General features: G+C 44.1%; 1 protein-coding gene across 1 annotated transcript in view; it reads left to right on the top strand.

The window, feature by feature from the left end:
• Nucleotides 1-14352, top strand: part of LOC109889038 (prolyl 3-hydroxylase 2) — a 102613-nt gene extending 88261 nt beyond the window's left edge. The window contains exons 10-15 of the mRNA XM_020480183.2: nt 9728-9823; nt 10429-10579; nt 11117-11234; nt 13252-13327; nt 13455-13595; nt 13800-14352. Of these exons, the coding sequence (XP_020335772.2) occupies nt 9728-9823; nt 10429-10579; nt 11117-11234; nt 13252-13327; nt 13455-13595; nt 13800-13901 (684 nt within the window). The 3' untranslated portion in view covers nt 13902-14352. The remainder of the gene's footprint in view (nt 1-9727; nt 9824-10428; nt 10580-11116; nt 11235-13251; nt 13328-13454; nt 13596-13799) is intronic.
• The last annotated feature ends 4494 nt before the right edge of the window (nt 14353-18846 follow it).

Genomic DNA, 18846 nt, shown 5'->3' on the forward strand with positions numbered 1-18846 from the left:
TGGGTTCATCAGGAAGTGTATAGAGGATGTTGTTCCTACTGTGTCGATTACAACTTATCCAAACCAAAAACAGTTGATAGATGGCAGTATTCACACAAAACTGAAAACGTGAACCACCGCATTTAACAAAAATCTCATTTTATTGGTCACATACACATGGTTAGCAGATGTTATTGCGAGTGTAGTGAAATGATTAACTACGGCAAGAGGACTGGGAATACGTGTACAAACAGACCAGCTATGCCCTCCATACAGCAATCAAATAGGCAAAATGACAGTACAGGGACAAAGTGGAGAAGCAATTCAATGGCTTAGACATGAAACACGTGGCAGGGACTCCATACAACTACTGACTATAAGGGGAAAGCCAGCCATGTCGCGGACACCGTCGCCTCGCTCCCGGACAAGTTGAACACCTTCACTCTCTTCGAGGAAAACAACACAGTGCCGCTCACGAGGACTGTGGGCTCCCGCCGCTCACGAGGACTGTGGGCTCCCGCCGCTCACGAGGACTGTGGGCTCCCGCCGCTCACGAGGACTGTGGATTCCCGCCGCTCACGAGGACTGTGGATTCCCACCGCTCACGAGGACTGTGGATTCCCGCCGCTCACGAGGACTGTGGGCTCCCGCCGCTCGCGAGGACTGTGTGTTCCCGATCTTTGTGGCATGTTAACCCTCGCTAGGCTGCCGGCCCAGACGGCATCCCAAGCCCCGCCCTCAGAGCATGTGCAGACCAGCTGACTGGAGTGTTTACGGACATAGTCAATCTCTCTATCTCAGTCTGTGGTCCCCGCTTGCTTCAAGATGTCCACCATTGTTCCTTTACCCAAGAAAGCAAAGGTAACTGAACTAAATGACTATTGCCCTGTAGCACTCACTTCTGTCATTATGAAGTGCTTTGAGAGGCTGGTTAAGGATCATATCACCTCCACCTTACCTGACACCCTAGACCCATTACCATTTGCGTACCTCCCCAACAGATCCACAGACGACTGCACACTGCCCTATCCCACCTGGACAAGAGAAATACCTATGTAAGAATGCTGTTCATTGACTATGGCAACACCAAGCTCATCACTAAGCTCAGGGCCCTGTTCAACTGGGTCCTATACTTCCTGACAGGCCAACCCCACGTGGTGAAGGTAGGCAACAACATCTCCACCACACTGATCCCCAAGACAGGGGTCCTACAGGGATGCGTGCTCAGCTCCTCCTGTAATCCCTGTTCACCCACGACTGCGTTTTCACGCACTGCTCCATCTCAATCATCAAGTATGCTGATGGAAACAGTGGTAGGTCTGATTACAAAAAACAACGAGACAGCCTCCAGGGAGGAGGGGAGGGCCCTGGTGTAGTGGTGTTAGGAAAATAACGTCAACAAAACAACGAGACAACCTCTAGGGAGGAGGGGAGGGCAATGGTGTAGTGGTGTTAGGAAAATAACGTCAACAAAACAACGAGACAACCTCTAGGGAGGAGGGGAGGGCCCTGGTGTAGTGGTGTTAGGAAAATAACGTCAACGAGACAACCTCTAGGGAGGAGGGGAGGGCAATGGTGTAGTGGTGTTAGGAAAATAACGTCAACAAAACAACGAGACAACCTCTAGGGAGGAGGGGAGGGCCCTGGTGTAGTGGTGTTAGGAAAATAACGTCAACGAGACAGCCTCTAGGGAGGAGGGGAGGGCCCTGGTGTAGTGGTGTTAGGAAAATAACGTCAACGAGACAGCCTCCAGGGAGGAGGAGAGGGCCCTGGTGTAGTGGTGTCAGGAAAATAACCTCAACGTCAACAAAACAACAGAGTTGATCGTGGACTACAGGAGGCAGCATAGAGAGCACGCCCCCATCCACATCGACGAGGTCACAGTGGAGAGGGTTAAAAGCTTCAAGTTCCTCTGCGTACACATCACTGACAACCTGAAATGGTCCCTTCATAATGACAGCATGGTGGAGAAGGCGCAACAGCGCCTCTTCAACCTCAGGTGGCTGAAGAAATTTAACTTGACCCCTATGACCCTCATGAACTTCTACAGATGCACCATTGAGATCATTCTGTCAGGCTGTATCACTGCCTGGCAACTGCACCGCCCGCAACCACAGGGCTACAGATGGTGGTGCGGTCAGCCCAACGCCTCACCGGCGGCACACTCCCTGCCCTCCAGGACATCTACAGCACCCGTTATCACAGGAAGGCCAAGAAGATCATCAAGCCGGGCCTCCGCCCAGCACCCTGTCCTGAACCTTAGTCACTGTTGCTAGCCGGCTATCACCCAGTACTATACCCTGCACCTTAGAGACTGCTGCCCTGTTTACAAAGTCAAGAAACACAGGTCACTTTAATAATGTTTACATACTATTTTACCAACTTCATACTGTATTCTAGTCAAGGCTCATCCTATATATACACCTTTTCTATCCACATATTGTCCATACTGTCTATACACACTATTCACATACATACATCTGGACAAGAGGAATACCTATGTGAGAATGCTGTTCATCGACTACAGCTCGGCATTCAACACCATAGTACCCTCCAAGCTCGTCATCAAGCTCGAGACCCTGGGTCTCGACCCCGCCCTGTGCAACTGGGTACTGGACTTCCTGACGGGCCGCCCCCAGGTGGTGAGGGTAGGCAACAACATCTCCTCCCCGCTGATCCTCAACACTGGGGCCCCACAAGGGTGCGTTCTGAGCCCTCTCCTGTACTCCCTGTTCACCCACGACTGCGTGGCCACGCACGCCTCCAACTCAATCATCAAGTTTGCGGACGACACAACAGTGGTAGGCTTGATTACCAACAACGACGAGACGGCCTACAGGGAGGAGGTGAGGGCCCTCGGAGTGTGGTGTCAGGAAAATAACCTCACACTCAACGTCAACAAAACTAAGGAGATGATTGTGGACTTCAGGAAACAGCAGAGGGAACACCCCCCCCATCCACATCGATGGAACAGTAGTGGAGAGGGTAGCAAGTTTTAAGTTCCTCGGCATACACATCACAGACAAACTGAATTGGTCCACTCACACAGACAGCATCGTGAAGAAGGCGCAGCAGCGCCTCTTCAACCTCAGGAGGCTGAAGAAATTCGGCTTGTCACCAAAAGCACTCACAAACTTCTACAGATGCACAATCGAGAGCATCCTGGCGGGCTGTATCACCGCCTGGTATGGCAACTGCACCGCCCTCAACCGTAAGGCTCTCCAGAGGGTAGTGAGGTCTGCACAACGCATCACCGGGGGCAAACTACCTGCCCTCCAGGACACCTACACCACCCGATGCTACAGGAAGGCCATAAAGATCATCAAGGACATCAACCACCCGAGCCACTGCCTGTTCACCCCGCTGTCATCCAGAAGGCGAGGTCAGTACAGGTGCATCAAAGCTGGGACCGAGAGACTGAAAAACAGCTTCTATCTCAAGGCCATCACTGTTAAACAGCCACCACTAACATTGAGTGGCTACTGCCAACACACTGTCAATGCCACTGACTCTACTCCAGCCACTTTAATCATGGGAATTGACGGGAAATGATGTAAATATATCACTAGCCACTTTAAACAATGCTACCTTATATAATGTTACTTACCCTACATTATTCATCTCATATGCATACGTAGATACTGTACTCTATATCATCGACTGCATCCTTATGTAATACATGTATCACTAGCCACTTTAACTATGCCACTTGGTTTACATACTCATCTCATATGTATATACTGTACTCGATATCATCTACTGTATCTTGCCTATGCTGCTCTGTACCATCACTCATTCATATATCCTTATGTACATATTCTTTATCCCCTTACACTCTGTATAAGACAGTAGTTTTTTTGGGGAATTGTTAGTTAGATTACTTGTTCGTTATTACTGCATTGTCGGAACTAGAAGCACAAGCATTTCGCTACACTCGCATTAACATCTGCTAACCATGTGTATGTGACAAATAAATTTGATTTGATTTTGATTTGGTTTTTACACTACATGACCAAAGTATGTGGACACCTGCTCGTCGAACATCTCATTCCAAAATCATGGGCATTAATATGAAGTTGGTCCCACCCTTTGCTGCTATAACAGCCTCCACTCTTCTGGGAAGGCTTTCCACTAGATGTTGGTACATTGCTGCGGGGAATTCAGCCACGAGCATTAGTGAGGTCGGGCAACTGATGTTGGACGATTAGGCCTGTCTCGCAGTTGGCGTTCTAATTCATCCCAAAGGTGTCCGATGGGGTTGAGGTCAGGGCTCTGTGCAGGCCAGTCAAGTTCTTCCATGCTCTATAAACCATTTCTGTATAGACCTCGCTTTGTGCACGGTGCATTGTCATGCTGAAACAGGAAAGGGCCTTCCCCAAACTGTTGCCACAAAGTTGGAAGCACAGAATCGTCTAAAATGTCATTGTATGCTGTAGTGTTAAGATTTCCCTTCACTGGAACTAAGGGTTCTAGCCCGAACAATGAAAAACAACCCTAGACCATTATTCCTCCTCCACCAAACTTAACAGTTGGCACTACGCATTCGGGCAGGTAGCGTTTTCCTGGCATCCGCCAAACCCATATTCGTCCGTCAGACTGCCAGATGGTGAAGCATGATTAATCACTCCAAAGGACCTGTTTCCACTGCTCCAGAGTCCAATGGCAGCGAGCTTTAAACCACTACAGCCGACGCTTGATCTTAGGCTTGTTTGAGACTGCTCGGCCATGGAAACCCATCACATCTCATGAAACTCCTGACTAACATTTATTGTGCTGACGTTGCTTCTATAGGCAGTTTGGTCCTCGGTAGTGAGTGTTGCAACCTTGCAACGCGCTTCAGCACTCAGAGGTCTCGTTCTGTGAGCTTGTGTGGCCAACCACTTCCTGGCTGAGCCGTTGTTGCTCCTAGACATTCATATTTCACAATAGCACTTTACAGTTGACCGGGGCAGCACTAGCAGGGCAGAAATTTGACGAACTGACTTGTTGGAAAGGTGGCATTCTGTGATGGGGCCACATTGAAAGTCACTCAGCTCTTCAGTAAGGCCATTTTACTGCCAATGTTTGTCTATGGAGATTGCATGGCTGTGTGCTCAATTTTATACACCAGTAAGCAACGGGTGTGGCTGAAATAGCTGAATCCACTAATTTGAAGGGGTATCCACACACTTTTGTATAATGTATATATTTATATTCTGGACTCTGTTCAGGAAGTTAAATTCTTGCAATTCTATCCGTTTTGCCATGGGGTTTTGTATTGTGTATTTAAATACTGTATTCTCATCATAGTTCATTCTATTATTTATTCTACTGCACATTGCAATTTAGTTGTCTGTTTATACACACATATTTATTTACATACTGGATTCTTGACATAGCTCACTATAATATAATCTACTGTTCTTAGTATATCTGGTGGAAATTCATCCGGTGTACATACTGTGTCCTCTGTATTTATTGTGACAGTGAAGCATTTGTTCTTCTTTTGGCTCTAAACCTCAAAAGTTTGGATTTGAAATCAAACAATGACTATGAAGTTAAAGTGCACAATGTCAATTTCATCCATATTGGTTGAGCTGTTTAGAAATTACAGCACTTTTTGTACACAGTCCCCCCATTTTAGGGGAACAAAAGTATTGGGACAAATTCACTTGTGAATATGTTTCTAAACACTTCTACATTAATGTGGATGCTACCATGATTACGGATAATCCTGAATGAATTGTGAATAATGATGGTGAGAAAGTTACAGACACCAAATATATACCCCCAAGACATGCTAACCTCTCACCATTACAATAACAGGGGAGGTTAGCATTTTATATCATACCCCCAAGACATGCTAACCTCTCACCATTACAATAACAGGAGAGGTTAGCATCATATACCATACCCCCAAGACATGCTAACCTCTCACCATTACAATAACAGGAGAGGTTAGCATCATATACCATACCCCCAAGACATGCTAACCTCTCACCATTACAATAACAGGAGAGGTTAGCATCATATACCATACCCCCAAGACATGCTAACCTCTCACCATTACAATAACAGGGGAGGTTAGCATTTTGGTGGGGGTATCATATATTGTCTGTAACTCTCCCTTATCACTATTCACAATTCATTCAGGACTATCCATAATCATGGTAGCATCCACATACATGTAGATGTGTTTAGAAACATATTTTATTCACAATAAAAGTGACCCCAAAATGACAAATGTTTTACCATTAATTCCTATAGGACACAAAAACACAACCAAAACAAACAGCAAATGTTGCAACAAATGTGTAGAGTCACAAGCTTGATGTAGTCATTGAGTGCTATAAATATGGGACCAAACACTTAACTTTTTACTACTTGAATACACATATAAGTTAATTTGTCCCAATACGTTTGTCCCCCTAAAATGTACTATGTACAAAAAGTGATGCAATTTCTAAATGGTTCACCTGATATGGATGAGAATACACTAAAAGTAAATCTGACAGTCTGCACTTTAACCTCGTAGTCATTGTTTGAATTCAAATCCAATGTTTAGAAGTATAGAGCCAAAAAAAGGACAAATCCTTCATTGTCCCAATAATTACGGACTGCACTGTATGTATACCATGCATTCAGAAAGTATTCAAACCCCTTGACTGTTTCCACGTTTTGTTATTTTACAGCCTCTAAAATTGATTACAAATATTAAATATTCACACACAATACCCCATAATGACAAAGCTAAACTGGTTTTTAGAAATGTTTGAAAATTTATACAAATTAAAAACAGAAATACCTTATTTACATAAGTATTCAGACCCTTTGCTATGAGACTTGAAATTTAGTTCAGGTGCATCCTGTTTCCATTGATCATCCTTGAGATGTTTCTACATCTTGATTGGAGTCCACCTGTGGTAAATTCAATTGATTGGACATAATTTGGAAAGGCACACACTTGTCTATCTACATAAGGCCCCACAGTTGACAGTGGATATCAGAGCAAAAACCAAGCCATGAGGTCAAAGGAATTGTCCGTAGAGCTCCAAGACAGGATTGTGTCGAGGCACAGATATGTGGAAGGGTATCAAAAAAATGTCTGCAGGATTGAAGGTTCCCAAGAACACAGTGGCCTCCATCATTCTTAAATGGAAGACGTTTGGAACCACCAAGACTCTTCAAGATTCTCTGGTCTGACGAAACCAAGATTGAACTCTTTGGCCTGAATGCCAAGCATCACGTCTGGAGCGAAATACCTGGCACCATCCCTACGGTGAAGCATGGTGGTGACAGCATCATGCTGTGGGGATGTTTTTCAGCGGCAGGACTGGGAGACTAGTCAGAATCGAGGCAAAGATTAATGGAGCAAAGTACAGAGAGTGGATTTGGGGCAAGTCTCTCAATGTCCTGGAGTGGCCCAGCGAGAGTCCGGACTTGAACCCGATCAAACATCTCTGGAGAGACCGGAAAATAGCTGTGCAGCAACGCACCCCATCCAACCTGACAGAGCTTGAGAGGATCTGCAGAGAAGAATAGGAGAAACTCCCCAAATACATTTGTACCAAATTTGTACCAAGCTGACGCTTATAGCGTCATACCCAAGAAGACTTGAGGCTGTAATCGCTGCCAAAGGTGCTTCAACAAAGTACTGAGTAAAGAGTCTGAATACTTACAGTTTAAGTCGGAAGTTTATATACACCTTAGCCAAATACATTTAAACTCAGTTTTTCACAATTCCTGACATTTAATCCAAGTAAAAATTCCCTGTCTTAGGATCACCACTTTATTTTAAGAATGTGAAATGTCAAAATAATAGTAGAGAGAATGATTTATTTCAGCTTTTTTTTTCTTTTTTTTCTTTCATCACATTCCCAGTGGTATAGAGGTTTACATACACTCAATTAGTATTTGATAGCATTGCCTTTAAATTAATAAACTTGGGTAAAACGTTTCGGGTAGCCTTCCACAAGCTTCCCACAATAAGTTGGGTGAATATTGGCCCATTCCTCCTGACAGAGCTGGTGTAACTGAGTCAGGTTTGTAGGCCTCCTTGCTCGCACACGCTTTTTCAGTTCTGCCCACACATGTTCTATAGGATTGAGGTCAGGGCTTTGTGATGGCCACTCCAATACCTTGACTTTGTTGTCCTGAAGCCATTTTGCCACAACTTTGTAAGTATGCTTGGGGTCATTGTCCATTTGGAAGACCCATTTGCGACCAAGCTTTAACTTCCTGACTGATGTCTTGAGATGTTGCTTCAATATATCCACATAATTTTCCTACCTTGTGATGCCATCCATTTTGTGAAGTGCACCAGTCCCTCCTGCAGCAAAGCACCCCAACAACCTGATGCTGCCACCCCCGTGCATCATGGTTGGGATGGTGTTCTTCGGCTTGCAAGCCTCCCCCTTTTCCTCCAAACATAACAATGGTCATTATGGCCAAACAGTTCTATTTTTGTTTCATCAGACCAGAGGACATTTCTACAAAAAGTATGATCTTTGTACCCATGTGCAGTTGCAAACCGTAGTCTGGCTTTTTTATGGTGGTTTTGGAGCAGTGGCTTCTTCCTTGCTCGTTTCACTGTGGATATAGATACTTTTGTACCTGTTTTCCTCCAGTATCTTCACAAGGTCCTTTGCTGCTGTTCTGGGATTGATTTGCACTGTTTGCACCAAAGTACGTTCATCTCTAGGAGACAGAACGCCTCTCCTTCCTGAGCGGTATGGCGGCTACATGGTTCCATGGTGTTCATACTTGCGTACTATTGTTTGTACAGATGAACGTGGTACCTTCAGGCGTTTGGAAATTGCGCCCAAGGATGAACCAGACTTGTGGAGGTCTACACTTTATTTTCTGAGGTCTTGGCTGATTTTCTTTTGATTTTTCCATGATGTCAAGCAAAGAGGCACTGAGTTTGAAGGTAGGCCTTGAAATACATCCACAGGTACACCTCCAATTGACTCAAATTATGTCCGTTAGCCTATCAGAAGCTTCTAAAGCCATGACATAGTTTTCTGGAATTTTCCAAGCTGTTTAAAGGCGCAGTCAACTTAGTGTATGTAAACTTCTGACCACCTGGAAATGTGATACAATGAATTATAAGTGAAATAGTCTGTAAACAATTGTTGTAATAATGACTTGTCATGCACATAACCAACTTGCCAAAACAATAGTTTGTTAACAAGAAATTTGTGAAGTGGTTGAAAAACGAGTTTTAATGACTCCAACCTAAGTATCTGTAAACTTCCCACTTCAACTGTATGTAAATGAGGTATTTAAGTTTTGTATATATTTTTTTATATTACATAAATTAGTCAAATTCAAAAACCTGTTTTTGCTTAGTCATTATGGGGTATTGTGTGTACATTGATGAGGGGGATAAAACATTTTTTAAATAAAGCTGGAACGTATCAAAATGTGGAAAAATTCAAGGGGTCTGAATTTTTTCCAAAGGCACAGTTGACAGCATTTGGATTTTATTGTTACAGTGCTATTTATTTTAATTGTATTCGTGCCTATATTTCAATATTTCTTCCTTTTTAAATGTTGTATTATTTGTGTACTTGTTTGATGTTGTATTGCATTGTTAGGAGCTAGTAACATAAGCATGTCGCTGCACCCGCTATAACACCTGCTAAACTGAGTACACCACCGATAAACTTTGATTTGTGTTTTAACATGTTTACATTTTACATCGTCATTGACACGTTATCATTGTCATGAGTGCAGGGGTTTATGCGTCTCTGTGTTTGGTCCACAGACTATCACTATGGCAGGAGATGGATACAGAGGGAAGATGTCTCCTCACACACCCAATGAGAGGTTTGAGGGAGCCACTGTGTTAAAAGCACTGCAGGTAAGCAAGCTTCTATACAGAGAGACACATTGGAGGAGATAAAACGAGCCTCCGTTTGAAACCAGATAGTAATGATTACATTATGAACACTTAACACTTCATTTGTATTGCCCTTTTGATATAATAATCTCTCGGTAACAGTCTTTTCTTGACGTTATCAAAAGTCACTCTTTCAGTACCTTAGTGGGCAACTAGAGAATATTTTCAGTTGCTTCTCAAACAACATGTTGAAGTGAATGTTTATACCATGTTTCTACTGTGTTCTGCCACGCTCTACTGTGTTTTACCATGTTTCTACTGTGTTTTACCATGTTTCTACTGTGTTTTACCATGTTTCTACTGTGTTCTACCACGTTCTACTGTGTTTTACCATGTTTCTACTGTGTTTTACCATGTCTCTACTGTGTTTTACCATGTCTCTACTGTGTTTTACCATGTTTCTACTGTGTTTTACCATGTCTCTACTGTGTTTTACCATGTTTCTACTGTGTTTCTACTGTGTTTTACCATGTTTCTACTGTTTCTACTGTGTTTTACCATGTTTCTAATGTGCTTCTGCTGTGTTTTGTTTCTACAATTTTGTTACTGTGTTTTTTTACCTTCAGTACGGCTATGAGGGCCGTGTCCCTCTGAAGAGCGCTCGTCTGTTTTACGACGTCAGCGAGAGGGCAAGGCGCATCATCGAGTCTTATTTCCTGCTCAACTCAACACTTCACTTCTCCTACACACACCTGGTGTGCCGTACCGCCATCACAGGTGAGCCACATGTTCGATATTGCAGGCATATGTTAAATGATTGATCGACAAATCACCTTGCATCATACATAACTTATTTAATTATTTATAGATCAGTCACAACTTACCCACAATGCATCACAGAATTGATGCTCTCAAACATGCCCATTGATTATTGTATCAATATATCTGTTGTTGAGTTCCTGCCCGACCTAGATTTGTAGGCATTGCATCAATCAATGGTTGCGTTCCATGTCATTGACGGTGCTGTCGAGCATCAGATGGCTGTATCCTTTCATATAGCTGATATGTTAAATACCAATCCAGGCGTTGTAGGATCTGGCATGCGTCTGCAATGTAGTCGGGTAGGAACTTGAACCATTTAAAACTTTCCTTATAGTGTCATATAACTTTGAACATCATGTGAATTTCAGCATGTTGGTTCAGTCAAATTTGGTTTGTTTGCCTCTGTGTAGGTTAAGTAAACTTAGTCTGTTTTGGGATTTATAAAGTTGATCTCTGTTTGGTGTTAATAAAGTTGATCTCTGTTTGGTTCAGGGCAACAGGACCATAGAAATGACTTGAGTCATCCCATCCACGCTGACAACTGTCTGTTAGACCCAGAGGCCAACGAGTGCTGGAAAGAAGCACCAGCCTACACCTACAGAGACTACAGGTTAGGGCTTATACCTTAAGCAATAAGGCTCGAGGGGGTGTGGTATATGGCCAATATACCACGTCTAAGGGCTGTTCTTAGGTACACCGCGTTGCTTCGTGCCTGGATACAGCCCTTAGCCGTGGTATATTGGCCATATATCAAAAATCCCTGAGGTGTCTTATTGCTATTATAAACGGGTTACCATCGTAATTAGAGCAGTAAAAATAACTGTTTTGTCATACCCATGGTATAACGTCTGATATACCACGGCTTTCAGCCAATCAGCATTCAGGGCTCGAACCACCCAGTTTATAATGCATCTTAGGGTTGAAGTTTAGCTCTGGTCCAAGGCTAAGCTGCTTCCTAACTACACTGAACCAAAATTGAAATGCAACAATTTCAGATTTTACTGAGTTACAGTTCATATGAGGAAATCAGTCTATTGAAATAAATTCATTTGGCCCTAATCTATGGTAATCTACAGATATCTGTTGGTCACAAATACAATTGTTTTTAAAAGGTAGTTGTGTGGATGAGAAAAGTAGTCGGTATCTGAAGAGACCACCATTTGCCTCATGCAGTGCGACACATGTCCTTTGTGTATGGTTTCATCAGGCTTTTGACTGTGGCCTGCGGAATGTTGTCCCACTCCTCTTCAATGGCTGTGTGAAGTTGCTGGATATTGGCACGAACTGGAAAATGCTGTTGTATGCGTTGATCCAGAGCATCCCAAACATGCTCTACGTGTGACATGTCTGGTGAGTATGCAGGCCATGGAAGAACTGGGACATTTTCTGTAAGGACCCGCTTACGAACTCGGGTCTCCGGTGTGAGAAACAGTCACTTCGTAAACTGAGCCACTAATAGTGGGCAGAACCCAGAAGATGAGGCAGACACAGCAGTACTACAGACAGTGATTTAATAAAGAAAGAAGGAAAAGATCTTCAGGCAAAAATATAAATCCACAACGTCAAAAGTAATTCCAAGAGAAAAAAAATTATATCCTCCAAGACACAAGGAAAATCCACAAAGTGGGAAGAACAGCAGGGGAAAAAAACAAAAGAATAATTAAAAATAAACAAGAACAAAACCAGAGTACCTCAAGAAAATCCAACTTGAGAAACAAAGGTTCACAGTATGGCTGGGGCTGGGTGCTAACATACAAACACAGAGCAAAGAACTGACGAACACTAAGGGTTTAAATACATTCAAGGCACAGGTGCAACTAATAACTAGAACAAGGGAAAAACAAAAGGGTCAAAAAAGCACAATGGGAGCATCTAGTGACCAAAACCTGAACAATCCTGGACAAATCCTGACATTTTCAGCTTCCAAGAATTGTGTACAGATCCTTGCGACATGAGGCTGTGCATTATCATGCTGTAACATGAGGTGGTGGCGGCGGATGAATGACACGACAATGGGCCTCAGGATCTCATCATGGTATCTCTGTGCATTGAAATTGCCATCAATAAAATGCAATTGTGTTAGTTGTCTGTAGCTTATGCCTGCCCATACCATAACCCCACCGCCACCATGGGGCACTCTGTTCACAACGTTGACATCAGCAAACTGCTCGCCCACATGACGCCATACATTTTTGAGAAATAAGCTTCTTTTTTTTTGCATTGTGTTGTGTGGCAAAACTGCACATTTTAGATTGTCTTTTTATTGTCCCCAGCACAAGGTGCACCTGTGTAATGATCATGCTGTTTAATCAGATTCTTGATATGCCACACCTGCCAGGTGGATGGATTATCTTGGAGGAGAAATTCTCACTAACAGGGATATAAACAAATATTTGTGCACAACATTTGAGAGAAATAAACTTTTTGTGCATATATGCAACATTTCTGGGATCTTTTATTTCAACTCATGAAACATGGGACCAACACTTTCCATGTAACATTTATATTTTTTGTTCAGTATACATTGAAATCTACTCATGCTACCAATGGCACCATACTATACCATTACCTAGTGTTCAATAAGCATGGCTATTATACATTTCCAATGGTTTTCATTGTGTTCTCAGTGCTCTGTTGTACCTGAATGGAGACTTTGAGGGTGGGGAGTTCATCTTCACAGAAATGGATGCCAAAACAGTCACAGTGAGTCCTCTCCCAAGAAGGGACACTTTTTGTTGGCTGTATTTCCTGACACTTGTATTAGTCTTACTATCTTACCCTTTCTTTGTACTTCAGTACTGACCGTGATCTCCCCCTCCTCCTCCCCCAGGCTCAGGTGAAGCCAAAGTGTGGTCGTATGGTGGGCTTCTCGTCCGGAGGGGAGAACCCCCATGGGGTGAGGGCCGTCACCAGGGGGCAGAGGTGTGCCGTGGCCCTGTGGTTCACCTTGGACCCCCTCTTCAGAGAACTGGTAAACTGTCATGATGACCCCATCTATCATAATATCTTCCATAGTGACACATATGGAGGATAGTATATCATGCTATGTATATTATTGCTTTTTATTTAGGAGTATGTTTATTGGTATTTATTTAGGAAGATGTTTGTATCATAATACATTGTTCCTATTTTTTCTCTCCCCCCCCCCCCCCCCCCCCCCCCCTCTCTTCTCCAGGAGCGTCTACAGGCTGATGAGGTGGTGCAGGCATTGGACAACCAAAGCAGCCAATCAAAGTGGGACACGAGCCTCAACATCAACCCCAAAGATGAGCTGTAGTAGCCAACCAACACCCAGCTCTGCATCCCCCAAATCTTTGTCTATTTATTTAATGAAGTTTGGATCAGAACAATTTTATTTTTGTACTGTTTGATGTGCAAGGTTATATCGTTGTTGTTCTTAGTTTTGTTGTCGTCTTGGCTTTAGTGTTGTTGTGATTTTTATTTCTGTAAATGCCAGTACTTGAGTTCCCATTTGGGTCTTAGTTTTTCTCTCTGTTGGGTTGAAACCCAGTCGTTGTACCTCACACTTTAAAGTTTCAGGTAACTTCCAGGTCCCTTTGTGATGAACTTTAAAGTTCCAGGTCCCTTTGTGATTCATATACGAGGCTGTTTCAATACCACCCTGTCCTACATATGTCCAGTTTTTACTGCACTGTGAACCAGCCAAAGAGAAGAATGCCAGTTGACATTGTTTCTCTCTGTTAGAAAAAAGAAATAAAAAATGTCTGTTTATGCTTCATATGCACTCATAAAACAATATTTCTTTCAGGCGGTGTGAACACAGTAAATGTTTATCTATTTATTCATTGAATTATTGTCTTGAATATGCATTTACCGAGAGAAAGCTGTCGGGCATTATTTTTACAAACAGGGAGCTATAATCCTTTTCAGTGACGGACAGTAATGTCTGATCTTATCTGTCCCGACTTTGTGCACTTCCTGTTTGTAGTGTGATAAAGACGTCATCCCTCCCTAGCTCTGGTCCATGACGTTAGTGCATCTTACTAGTGTTAGCAAGCCTTAGTAACGCCTCGGACCAGAGCTAATCCCTCCGTTCAGTGTAATCGAACACAGAGTAAGATAACTGTTTACAAGTTAGCTGACACAATGGTGTGTGTTTTAAAGATCGACAGCTGCTATTGCAATTGTCGGCATTTGATATTAGAACCTTTTTAATAAAAGATGACATTTATTCCTGTTTAAAGGAATTATTATTTTAAGGTGGCGTAACAAGTGTCCTTTCCTTTCAAAACGTCCTCATTTCATGGGTAACAATAGACAGGCAGGCACATGCACTGTTATAGTCCAATGGAAAGAATGTGCCTTGTGTGTACTGTGATATTTCAATGATACAACTGCTAACTAAATGTAAATTATCATTTTTAAGTTAATAGAGTAGAGTTTTAGCTTATCTTTTGATAGGGAGGATGGCCACTTTGTGTCTAACTAATATTTAAATATGAATTGCTGTATCCATCTCTTTTGTTGTAATGTGTACTTATAAATTAAAAAGACTATACTGCATAAAATAGTTTCAACCCTGTCCTTTATTTTGGAATGTGTACATTGTTTACAGTTTGTCAACACATTTTAAATAGGTTCAGTTAAAAAACATTTAGAGAAGTGGTTTTGGAAAAATGTATTTGAAAATCTAGACATGAATATGACAGCAGTAAATCATAAATCCTTCAAAGTACTGACTGATTAAACTAAACTTTTTCTATACTGAACAAAAATCTAAACAACATGGAAACTGTTGGTCCCATATTTGATGAGCTGAAATAAAAGATGCATGAAATGTTCCATACGCACAAAAAGCTTATTTCTCTCACATTTTGTGCACAAAATTGTTTACATTCATGTTAGTTAGCATTTCTCCTTTGCCAAGATAATCTATCCACCTGACAGGTGTGGCATATCAAGAAACTGATTCAACAGCATGATCATTACACAGGTGCACCTTGTGCTGGGAACAAAAGGACACTAAAATGTGCAGTTTTGTCATACAACACAATGCTACAGATGCCTCATGTTTTGGGGGAGCGTGCAATTGGCATGCTGACTGCAGGAATGTCCACCAGAGTTGTCAGAGAATTTTATGTTAATTTCTCTACCATATGCAGCCTCCATCATTTTAGAGAATTTGGCAGTACCTCCAACCTGCCTCACAACCGCACACCACATTTAACCACACCAGCCCAGGACCCCCATATCTGGCTTCTTCACCTGCGGGATGGTCTGAGACCCGCAAACCGGAAAGCTGATTAAACTGGGTTTGCACAACCGAAGAATTTCTGCACAAACTGCCAGAAACCGTCTCAGGGAAGCTCATCTGCATCCTCACCAGGGTCTTGACCTGACTGCAGCATCTGTACACAGTTCCTGGAAGCTGAAAATGTCACAGTTCTTCCAAGGCCTGAATACTCACCAGACACATCTGCCATAAAGCACATTTAGGATGCTCTGGATAAACGTGTACGACAGCGTGTTACAGTTACTGACAATATCCGTGAGACAACATTCCACAGGCCACAATCAACATGCTGATCAACTCTATGCAAAGGTGATGTGTCGCGCTGCATGAGGCAAATGTTGGTTACACCAGATATAGTCCTAGTCTGGGTTTTTCTGATCCAAGTCGCAACTTTGTTTTAGGTATCTGTGACCAACAGATCCATATTTGTATTCTGAGTTGTGAAATCCATAGATTAGGGCCTAATAAGTTTATTTCAATTGACTGATTTCCTAATACTGTAATGAACAAAATCTTTGAAATTGTTGAGTTTATTTTTGTTCAGGGAAATTACAAATTATAAATACATTATCGAGCCATCTTTCTTTTTAAATCTCTAACATTTATAGTCATCTATGTCACTACTATAAATTAATAAACGTAAGAATAAACTTAAAAACACTCTTGACAAACAATTTAGGGTTTGATTCAATCCGTATCGCCGAAGTTGAATCTAGCCCTTAAAGTTATTATGGAATCAGTAAATCAAATCAAATGTATTTATATAGCCCTTCTTACATCAGCTGATATATCACAGTGCTGTACAGAAACCCAGCCTAAAACCCCAAACAGCAAGCAATGCAGGTGTAGAAGCACGGTGGCTAGGAAAAACTTCCTAGAAAGGCCATAACCTAGGAAAAAACCTAGAGAGGAACCAGGCTCTGAGGGGTGGTCTGTCCTCTTCTGGCTGTGCCGGGTGGAGATTATAACAGAACATGGACAAAATGTTCATAAATGACCAGCATGGTCAAATAATAGTAATCACAGTGAACAGGTCAGGGTTCCATAGCCGCAGGCAGAACAGTTGAATCTGGAGCAGCAGCACAGCCAGGTGGACTGGGGACAGCAAGGAGTCATCATGCCAGGTAGTCCTGATGCATGGTCCTAGGGCTCAGGTCCTCTGAGAGAGAGAAAGAAAGAGAGGATTTGAGAGAGCATAGTTAAATTCACACAGGACACCGGATAAGACAGGAGAAATAAGAGCAGCAATATGGCTACCCACACTGGGACTGTCTACCCAGACTAGGACTGTCTACTCAGACTAGGACTGTCTACCCACACTGAGACTGTCTACCCACAATGGGACTGTATACTAGCTCTGAGACGACTGCCTACTAGCCCTGAGACCCTGAGACGCCAGCCTACTAGCCCTGAGACCCTGAGACGACAGCCTACTAGCCCTGAGACCCTGAAACGACAGCCTACTAGCCCTGAGACGACAGCCTACTAGCCCTGAGATGACAGCCTACTAGCCCTGAGACGACAGCCTACTAGCCCTGAGAAGACAGCCTACTAGCCCTGAGACGACTGCCCACTAGCCCTGAGACCCTGAGACGTCAGCCTACAAGTCCTGAGATGACAGCCTACTAGGCCTGAGATGACAGCCTACTAGCCCTGAGACGACAGCCTACTAGCCCTGAGACAACAGCCTACTAGCCCTGAGACGACAGCCTACTAGCCCTGAGACAACAGCCTACTAGCCCTGAGACGACTGCCTACTAGCCCTGAGACGACTGCCTACTAGCCCTGAGATGACAGCCTACTAGCCCTGAGACGACAGCCTACTAGCCCTGAGACGACTGCCTACTAGCCCTGAGACGACAGCCTACTAGCCCTGAGACGACAGCCTACTAGCCCTGAGACGACAGCCTACTAGCCCTGAGACGACTGCCTACTAGCCCTGAGACCCTGAGACGACAGCCTACTAGCCCTGAGACCCTGAGGCGATAGCCTACTAGCCCTGAGACAACAGCCTGCTAGCCCTGAGACGACAGCCTGCTAGCCCTGAGACGACAGCCTACTAGCCCTGAGACGACAGCCTGCTAGCCCTGAGACGACAGCCTACTAGCCCTGAGACGACAGCCTACTAGCCCTGAAACGACAGCCTACTAGCCCTGAGACGACAGCCTACTAGCCCTGAGACGACAGCCTACTAGCCCTGAGACGACAGCCTACTAGCCCTGAGACGACAGTCTACTAGCCCTGAGACGACTGCCTACTAGCCCTGAGACCCTGAGACGACAGCCTACTAGCCCTGAGATGACAGCCTACTAGCCCTGAGACGACAGCCTACTAGCCCTGAGACGACAGCCTACTAGCCCTGAGAAGACAGCCTACTAGCCCTGAGACGACTGCCCACTAGCCCTGAGACCCTGAGACGACAGCCTACTAGCCCTGAGACGACAGCCTGCTATCCCTGAGACGACAGCCTACTAGCCCTGAGACGACAGCCTACTAGCCCTGAGACGACTGCCTACTAGCCCTGAGACGACAGCCTACTAGCCCTGAGACGACAGCCCACTAGCCCTGAGACCCTGAGACGACAGCCTACTAGCCCTGAGACAACAGCCTGCTAGCCCTGAGACGACAGCCTGCTAGCCCTGAGACGACTGCCTACTAGCCCTGAGACGACTGCCTACTAGCCCTGAAACGACAGCCTACTAGCCCTGAGACGACAGCCTACTAGCCCTGAGACGACAGTCTACTAGCCCTGAGACGACTGCCTACTAGCCCTGAGACCCTGAGACGACAGCCTACTAGCCCTGAGATGACAGCCTACTAGCCCTGAGACGACAGCCTACTAGCCCTGAGACGACAGCCTACTAGCCCTGAGACGACAGCCTACTAGCCCTGAGAAGACAGCCTACTAGCCCTGAGACGACTGCCCACTAGCCCTGAGACCCTGAGACGACAGCCTACTAGCCCTGAG

The sequence above is a fragment of the Oncorhynchus kisutch genome, linkage group LG4 (genome assembly GCF_002021735.2).
Source record: "Oncorhynchus kisutch isolate 150728-3 linkage group LG4, Okis_V2, whole genome shotgun sequence".
Lineage (NCBI taxonomy): Eukaryota > Metazoa > Chordata > Actinopteri > Salmoniformes > Salmonidae > Oncorhynchus > Oncorhynchus kisutch.